At 27.9% G+C, this 10,046-nt stretch overlaps 1 protein-coding gene across 1 annotated transcript in view; it reads left to right on the forward strand.

The window, feature by feature from the left end:
• Nucleotides 1–1,981: 1,981 nt before the first annotated feature.
• LOC100205670 (uncharacterized) overlaps nt 1,982–10,046 on the forward strand; it is an 8,955-nt gene continuing 890 nt past the window's right edge. Inside the window, exons 1-2 of the mRNA XM_065812979.1 lie at nt 1,982–2,287; nt 4,101–4,208. Coding sequence (XP_065669051.1) covers nt 2,102–2,287; nt 4,101–4,208 — 294 coding nt within the window. The 5' untranslated portion in view covers nt 1,982–2,101. The remainder of the gene's footprint in view (nt 2,288–4,100; nt 4,209–10,046) is intronic.

Here is a 10,046-nt window from a genome sequence, read left to right on the forward strand (position 1 = left end):
TAATAGCCCGTTATGTATTTAATGGTCTTTAATAATTTGTGGTGATAGGTTGTTCCATTACTACAGAGCTCCTTTTCAAAATGACATCAACTACACTGTCTCATTTTCCCCAAAATCTTGGGCAAAGGGAAACGGAATTTTTGTGTGTGTGATTATTAAGGTGCTCTAAGAAGTCCTCAAAGTAAAATTTCAACTTCAAAAAAATTAATGCAGATTTTAATAAATCAGATCTGAGTATATTCAAAGGATTAAAAACATAAAGTATTACTTTACAACGTGGCTATCGACTCAAAGTCCTTCCATTAATAGTGTCAAAGTGAAGTCGAAGTATTTAAAACCTTTGACGTAGAAAGGTCCAGTATTAAATGTCCTCTATGGTTATTAAAGCAACATCAATGAGGAAAGCTGTGCTTTTGTGACAAAAAACCATTTGTACTTTTTGGAGTATCTTAAACACGAAAAAAGTATTTTGATTCTAATGATAGCCTAACTGAATAAATAAAAATAAAAAAACTGCTGTATAGTGGTAGTTAGTTCAAAGTTTAAATATTTTTAAAAATAATATTTTTTACAATATTGTAAAAAATATAATGTTTAAAACAACACTTTTGTAAGATATAATATATTGAAAATAATAATTTTATAAGAAATAATATGTTGAAAACAAAAGTTTTGTAAGAAATAATATGTATTTATGTATATTTGTATGAAAAGTTGGGTTTTAAATATTTCATGAACCTAAAATGAATCTTGATCTTAGTTCGAAAAAAAATTCTCTTCAAAACTGTCACACGACATGATGCATGCTACATTACAATCAACGACAATTTTAGAAAAAGCATCCATACAATATTTACCTATTAACAACTTAAATTCTTTGAATAAAACATGCACATTTCTACACTATTGTTTATAATTGATGATAATTCAAAATCATTGCTCCTAATGTCAAGTTTAATCAGCCTTTCAGAGAGAAAGCAAAGTTTAGGAGAAAAACATATAGTTGTATCTTTGAATGTTTTTACTTAAAGCGCAAACAAAAAAATAATTGTTTTTCAACACTTTTTTAATAAACTTGTAGCAACTACCAAAGAGAGGATAATGTTAATCTATCTGTAGTGTTGAATGCAAACAAACCATCATTGCACAAAGTGGTTCTTCCTGTCAATGAAATTAAATAAAACACAAACGACAAGTTGTGCAAATACTTTTTTTGACGGAGTATCCCTACTCTTCAGAATTCCTCAGAACAAAGGTAAGAGGTTTTTACAAGTTACTGAGGCCTACGTCAACTATATATAAAAAAAAAATAGCAATTATTATATCATATTCGATGGATACGATTAATCTTCAAGTAAATCTATATTGTTTTTATCTCTGATAAAAAATAAATTTAACATATTTTTTTATACTTTACATTTTAAAATGTCAATAACTTCGCAACACTTAAAGACACTTATTTTAGTAAGTTATAGTCTTTACTAAAATATTGATTAGCATTGAACTTGCAATCCATCCATATATTGTTTATGAGATTTTATTGGTATCAAATTGACCTAGTTTTTGCTCCTAACAATGTTCCCGAAGAATAGTTCCATCGCGCAATCGATAGGCTTTTTTTAACGCTCGTCTAAAGACCGTCCTCTTAATCTGTTGATTTTCAGCATTACACTATTCAGGGCCGGCACGAGAATGTGTCATGTGATGGGGGGGGGGGAGGAGATGCCATTATTATTTTGTCGACTTAAGAAAACAAAAAAAGTCCTTGTTTTTTGAAATTTGACGACTGACGACTGGTCAAAATTAGCCGACTGTCTGTGTAAATTTGCCGACTTGTTTAAATGGTCAAATTTGCCGGCCTTAATACTATTTTTGTCCGACTTAACTGCATATATCTTTCCGACTAAAATTGTAAACCACGGAAAAAACAATTTTGAAAATTGTTATGGTTACGCCAAATAGTATTTTAATCTAAGCTGCTTTTTCCTCAATAGATCAACGTTGTTTATATCAATAGCGTTTAAATTTTGTAAGCTGATAGTTGAGAATTTCACTATGGTAGAGATGTTGTGATATAAAAAAAAGTATTTATCCCAGAATTATGCCTGTTCTTTATAGTAGGAAAAGATTGACGCAAGATGAATTGAAGCATATGAAGCCGTATATATTGGAATTAAGGAAAAGGGAACAAGAAAAAAATGTTTCTATTTTACAGCAAATAAAACAAGAAGATGATGCAATGAAAACAGAATGCCAAGAGTTAGAGGAATTAGAAAAACAAATAAATGTATGTAATTAAAAATACTAACACTTATGTCTTAAAGTATTGTAAAGTAGCGGCTTTTGAAATACCCCTGTTTTTCTATTATATTTGTATATCTATTTGTACAATAAATATGGAATGTAAATAAAACCCCGAATTAAAATCAAACTTTCACAATAAGTATTGTTCTTAATTCATTCTTTAAGGTAAATGTAACTCTAAAATCTCTGAAAAAAACTTTAACTTGCTTAAAGATTTAAGAAATTTTAAATAAAATTTAAAAATTGAAAGTTTTAGTATATAATTTCTGTTACAGCTTACCCCAACACAAAATTCATATAATTTAATGCACATGCAACAAGCTTATTTATTTTTTCAGGCAAATTTTCAAACCCTATTTTTATCATGCAATTTATGCATAATTTTTTAATTCTCAGGTTAGTTAAAGTATAACTTTAACTAACCTGAGAATTAAATAATTTTCAATCAAATCTTTAATAAAGATTTGATTGAAAATTATTTTATAAATTAGTTTATAAATACTTTTATATATTTTAGTTATATGTTTTATTAGTTTTATAATAACGTTTTTTTATGGTGCCTACTGGCATTTCCACAGACATCAGTTTTTTCAATAAAAATTTTGAAAAATTAAGATTTTATTAGATAATCAAATTTATTATGTAATAGATAATCTATAAAACTATTGTATGTGTCATATAATAGTTTACTATGCTGTGCAATATTATAGTTCTATTCCGAACATAGTAAAATTAAAAGTTTTTATTCTACTATTATGTGATGGTGCAAATGTATTTTTTACCATATATTGATAAGGAGACCTGCAAAGCTCCTAAACATTTGACAGTTTTCTAATATTATCAATTACAAAAATTATTTAACAGTATGTAACTTGATTCACAAAAAAAGAGAAATTATACAAAAATTTCTAAAATATTTCTAAAGATATTTTTTCCTGAAATTATTAGAAACTTGTCAAGGTTTGAGAACTTTGAGAGACCCTAGGGTAATAATCAAAGTTTGATAAAAATATATTTTTGAATCATAATATGATAGTAGAATAGTAAAAACTTCAATTTTGTTATGTTCTAGAAATAATCATTTTAATAAACATTCTTATAATATGTAATAACTTTATATGGTTATTCATTTTCTAAACATTAAGAAAAAAAAAAATTTATTGGATAAGAATTTGGTTTAAAACAATCTGATCTTATATAATCTGAAGTTAAAAAGTATTGTTAATAACTTTTTGATAAAATATTTTGCAACATTGATAATAAAAGTAATAGTTTTATATTGTATAGTTATAAAGAAAATACATGTTTGAAAATTCATAAAAATAATTTTTTTTTAATTTCTTATTTTTTAATTTTTTTATTTCTTAAAATAAATTGTTTAATTAAAATTATTTTTAATTTTGTTTTAATTTTGCTTATCACTCTCAAATTTTGTTGCTGTATTTTAAAATTATTAGTATCAAAGTATTAATTTATGTAATATTTATTATTCATATGTAATTATGTTTTAAGCAAAAAAAAACATGAAATAAAATAATCACTTTAAAGTTGACAATTAAATTACAAGAATAAGTTAGATAAGAAAGTTAGGTTTAGGTAATTTGTTTTAATAGTAATATAATAAATTAATATCTTTTGTGTCACAAACTTGAAGTGATTGTTGGATTTTTTTAAATGTCAATAAAAGATTTGAAGTTATTTTTTTGTAAGTTACACGGGTTGGCACAAGCCAAAGCTCATCATTTCTTGCCAAGCCTTTATATATATATATAAATCAAGTATTTTAATATCTTAAGGAGCAAGAAAGATTACTTTATGATGTCAAAAAAAAGATAGAAGAAAGTGAAGTTCATCTTTTCGTGTTACGCAACAAAAAGTGTGAAATATTTTCCAACATTAGAGAGGTATCAGTAGCAGTCTAAATTATACTTTTAATTATGTATATTATTAAATCCAGTAATTAAATTATTCAGTATTGAAATAATAACTTATGTCATTGTTATTGAATTAATAATTTAGGTCAAATAAAGATTGACAACTGTTAATTTTTAATGTAACTTTGTTTCAAAAAATGTTTATTTATAAAAATAGCTGTTGTGAAAACTACAAACTTTAGCCAGTAAAAAAAAGTTAGTAAATTAACTTCGTAAAAGTGCCATTTAAGCTTATTTTTGTACAACCTTAAAATCTATTTTTCTCTGGTAATATCTGATCATGAGTTATAGTTTGTCAACATTATCAGCAGTTTAGTAAATCATGGGCATTTTGTTAAAGAATTTATCAAAAATCTTCAATAATGCCAGTTTCTGGTACACTTGCTGGATTTATCTATTTTGGATTTTACGCCTTTAAGTGTAATACCAAGTTAAGCAAGAACTGTGTACATGTTCTGTTTAAGTTTTTTTTGTCATTTGTATAGGGTTTCCATACCTCCTCTATTCTCTGGATCTGTCATCTTTTTTTTAATAAAATATATGTTTTTTGTGAAAGCAAAAAATATATATTGTTTGGTCAACATCAAAATGTTGTTATGTGTCTTTAGCGTTATCAAAGTTTCTAAACCTATGTTACTAGTGGTATGGGTCCAGAAAATCCCTTATCCCTCCAGATTTGAAGCAAATATGCTTAAACTAACTTCCAAACAATTTGAGCACCATTGAATCGCTGTTTTCTTGCCCTCAAAAGACATATTTGGGAAAAGACCACAAAATATCTAACAACTTATTTAATGGCTTATTAAAAGTGTCTTGAAAGCGAGACTAACATAAATGTTTTTAATAAATTTTTTTCTAGGGCATAAATAAATATCTGAATTTTTGATCAAAATGGTATGGTTTTTTTTTCTCTTTTAAAAATAGTATAATTTACATTTTATATCTGCTGAAATTTAGTTATTACACAGTGCGGCGTTGCTATATTTATGGCCAAGAAATTTTTTTTTGTTGCAATATTTATATTATTCTTGCACTCAAGATCCTTAAAATAAGCTGTTTTTTGTCATTTTGAGGTCCTGTTTTTCTCAAATATGTCCTTTGAGGGCAAGGAAATAGTGATTCAATAGTTCTCATAAATTGATTCAATAGTTTTAATAAACAGTTGATTTGGAGTAATCATATTTAAAAAAAAAATGCTCAAGACAAAGATTAATACACCCCTAGCAACAATTTCATGTACTAATTTTATTTAATTTTAAGATAAAAAAGAGTGTTTGTTTGTTTTTTAATTTATCATCTTCAAAATTACCATGACATTAGGGTGGTCCATAGAAATAGGAAAAAAAGTGAACATATTATTGCAAATTGGAAGGTGCCAAATCGGTCTAATTTATAAAATAATAAATCTTGTGAAGTTTTGTATCTTTTGGTGAATATTTAGAGGTTGCACAGAGTCTCTGAAGTTCCACTGTACATTAGGGCGGGTGAAATTTTTTTTTAAGAAGCAGCATATTGTGGGGGGTTCCTATATATGTGTATAGGATGTATACCAATTTTATATCTGTGCTAACCTCCATAGGGGTCGCACACAAAATCTGATTTTTAAGCATTTTAAAGAAAAAGGGGGTATAAGAAACTTTTATATATAACTATTTTATAATTGTTTTATTTTATTTTATATAATTGTAATGATTTAGATATACTACAAAAATGTTCTACTAAAATACTGTTTAGGTATTTTATTAGAATAGGGGATTCAAGATGTTTAAAAAGGATATAAACTTTAAAATGCTTTCTGTTTATATATATTACCTTTTCTAAGCAAAAAACAAAACTTTTAGAAATATAAAAAAAATAGAATGAAAATTTTTTATAGGCTACAAAAAAATGTATATTTTTATAAATGTCTTATTTCCATTGCGCTTTCCAATCAAATTTAGGCATTTTTTCCCTGGACTCCAACAGGTTTATTACACATTTGTGACGTTTTTTGTAGCCATATCTTTATTCTGATGCCTTTGTGACTACTCCAACTATTCTTTCCATATTCTGACTATGACAAGGATACTTTGAGATACTTAATGGAGTGTCATTGGCTTTCAAAGTATCTTCATTTGAATAGTCATTCAGTAAAGGTGGTGAATGAACTTCCTTGATGTCCCAATTTGTTATTTCACATTAATCTATGGCTCCAAGATTTAATGTTGTAGGAAGTTTGAAATGTCTATTGGATTCGCTAGTAAACCTGAATTTAAGTATCCTTTGAATGGCTGTAGTTCTAACTTGTTTTCTTTCATCACTTATCATTGCCAATAAAATGTTCTCTGAGTTAGCAAAATATGAGTTTTGCTTCAAAAATTGCTCCATTACCTCCTTATATTTTACATCAATAATTGCATTTTTAACTAGTTGAGCAATATACCAAAAATTTTGAGCACCATTGATTGCCAAATAATTTGATTTGATTTGGAACCATCCTGGTGCATAGCATTGCATAATTATTGTAACCAAGTCAATAAGTTCTTTTGTTGGCTTTTCTGTAGAAATGTATAAGCGTAGAATACGATTTGCTCTTGTGAGCCACTGAGCATGATGAATGTTTCCGGGAGAATTTTTTAGAGATTTCATTTAAAACATCTCCTGATTGAATAGATAAACAGATACTGTAAAGATATTTTTGATCTGAACTTAATTCACCAAAGATATTATCTGGAATTAAATGAAAAGAATCATTGATTTTTTTGAAAGGAACTACTTCTAAATTAGTTAAGTCTTCTGTAATTTTTTTACCAATTTCTCCTTTAAATGATCCAGGACCAGAAGTTTTTCCATCAATCAACTCAAATACATGTTTAAAGGGAAGTTCATTCAAATGCAGTTGACAAACAAGCCACTGCATTGGTCTATCGAGTTCTGTTTCAATTAATTTTATCAGTCCTCCAAATTTTCCAGTATTTACTACAGTTGCATCACATAGGAGAGCATTTAAAGAACTGCTGCTGCCAGTTTCAAATATTATATAGAAAATTTCATTAGCAATGCAGCGAGAAGTTCCATTATCAGGTGTTAGATGATCTATATAGCTGCTGCTTGGTTCTCTAACAATTGTAATATGTTCTTCTTTAATTATCCCTGCAGTTGTTATTGTATTGTCTTTTCTTCCATCAAAACCAATACATTGTAATTTCAAATTTTCTCATTTTCTCTCATTTACATTTTTTTGTCCAACACGAAGTATTTCTCTTTCTACTTTTTTCCGATCAAGCATATTTGATTCATTTAGTATACCCATGTCTTTTAGAGCAGCATTGACAATAGCAGCAGTTGCTCTGCAACTTATTCAATATGGTAAATATTTACTTATCAAGTTATTGTAAGTAAATATTTACCATATTGTTTGATATAAGAGTTACTATGTGAAGTCAACTAAATTTATGATTTTTTGGTGTAGAACTGCATTGCTGCATAGGCTAACTTGTTTATTCAATGTAAAAAAAAAGATAAGTTCAATAAGTTGCATTGCTAAATTCAAGTTGAACTGCTGTTACTGCATTACTGCATGCATATTGCAGGTCACTGTATTGTTTACTGTTTAGTTTAATATATCTGTTGCATTAAGTTTAATTACTTACTTAGTATGTGTTGTTTACTATGTGCTGTTGCATCAATAATTCAATATTCTATGATGATGTCAGTAATAGCAATAACACTGAATGTATAGATGTGTAGATAATGATTATTTGATTCATATAATACAATTAACAAAAAAGATTCTGAATTACTTTCACAGGTAGTAACACTACATATTATTGTATGTTTATTTCTAAAGCTTAAAGATATACAAAATATCGATGACAAACTCTTGTAACTATAATGAATTATTCATAATGTGACAAGAGGCCAGCTCCACGGGGTTGGAACTTAAAATTGAGAAGTATTCTTTTTTGCTAAATTATCAATGCTGTGTTATTTTTTTGTTTTTGTTTCAGCGCTTACTAGTTTTCAATGGTCACGACTACAACTAAAAATGATTAAGTCATGAAGACAAGGCATCAGTCACTAGTGTGGTTGATTAGAGCACAATGTATAATCTTAACCAAACTACAAAGTTGCCCTTATTGCAAGACTGTCAATCTTCTTTTATATAATAGTTCTAAATATTCTTAACAAATGACAAGAGCTAATGAAAGAATGCAAATGTCAAACTGTTACTCAAATAAAAAAGGAGGAGGAATTTTGTGAATGTTTGGACCAGATTTTTAATATCACTCAACAGGATGCACAAGGTCTGATCAAGATCCTTGAGAATTTAGCTTCTTGATTGCTCAAAGACAAGAATGGTTACATTGCCTGAGTAGATTATAAAGCAGACAAATTATAAAGCAGAAAGTGGAATTAAAAGAAAGTAAGAAGAAAAAAGGAAGAAGCGTATCATACGAAATCAAAGAAATAGTTAAAATTCAAATATATTGAAATTCTAACCAGCAAGGTTTCATTATTGTTGAGCAGTAGCACTGAAACTAGTATTTCAAAAATAACTTCTTGGACTAGAGAAGCATAGGCAGCCACTGTAGTGTGACCTATTGATGACTAGAATGTTTGTGACATAAGAGTTTTATGTTTTAACACAGCTGCTAGCAAAACAAGTCAGTACTGATGTAAAAAGCGCTTTACTTTTACATATTGTATGTAAACATCATATTATGAAAATTGTAGCTGAGAAGGTTTTTTCTATAATGAAAATAGCTACACCCATGGTTCCAAATATTCTGCTGTTTAAGAAATTTGTAATTGGATCAACCAAAACAACTTTAGGACAGCAGCAGATGCAGTAGATACTGCTACTTTTAAAGCTTATGTAATTCATTTTGCTGAGACAAATATTGAAATTCATCAACCTCGATTACAGGAAACTCTTAGAACTTGCGATCATCTTTTGGTGGAACTTCATGATGTGGTGTTCATTTCGCAGCCACTTGGAGCTTTGTACTGGACATGCTGAATGACTAGAATTATTCAATAAAAATGTGGATCTTTAGTTTTCAGTTCAAACTGAAAGCTAGAATTAAAAATAAAAAAATTGAAAAAGCAATTTTTCAATTTTTTTTTGTTTAAGTGTGACATTTACATTAAAGTATGGTTTCAGGCTCCTACTATAGTTACAGTTCCTGCCAATGAATTTCATTTGCTATACTAATTATCTGAATACAGAAATCAAGCCATTAAGCAGGTAGAGTTACAGCATTCAACTGCCATCTGTAGTATTTAAGTGGAATAACTATTGGTTTAGTTTTTTTTTTTATCCACATTTTTTTGATTGAGAAGTGAAACTCATACAGGATTTCAATTTACTGCTAACAAAAAATGGAGAACAGAAGCAGTGCTTATTGCGGTTTGTCTGGAAACATTGCCACAAATTTCCAGATTCCAAGAAAGGCATATTGTTGTTGAGACTTTTGCAAGTCTAATAAGTTTGTAATGGCACTGAAAACTGACTGTGTTGACTAGTGCTTTTAGATAAACTACAAAATAATTAAAATTGATATAAATGGTAGTCTTACTTTTGTCATTATTTAGTAAGTGCATTGGTACAGTTGCAACTGTTGAATAATCTTAAATATTTAGCTGTTGATATTCATGTGAAATAGTTTAATCCACCAAAAGGTAGTTTTTTGCAATATAATCAGAAACTGATGATTTTTTCGGAACACCCTTCCATGACATGATAAAAACTGTTTAACAGTATCATATAGTTCAATTGATTTTTAAATATAGCTAGTTATTTTTATTTAATCAGTACATAAATAA

Source organism: Hydra vulgaris, chromosome 12, assembly GCF_038396675.1.
Source record: "Hydra vulgaris chromosome 12, alternate assembly HydraT2T_AEP".
Classification (NCBI taxonomy): domain Eukaryota; kingdom Metazoa; phylum Cnidaria; class Hydrozoa; order Anthoathecata; family Hydridae; genus Hydra; species Hydra vulgaris.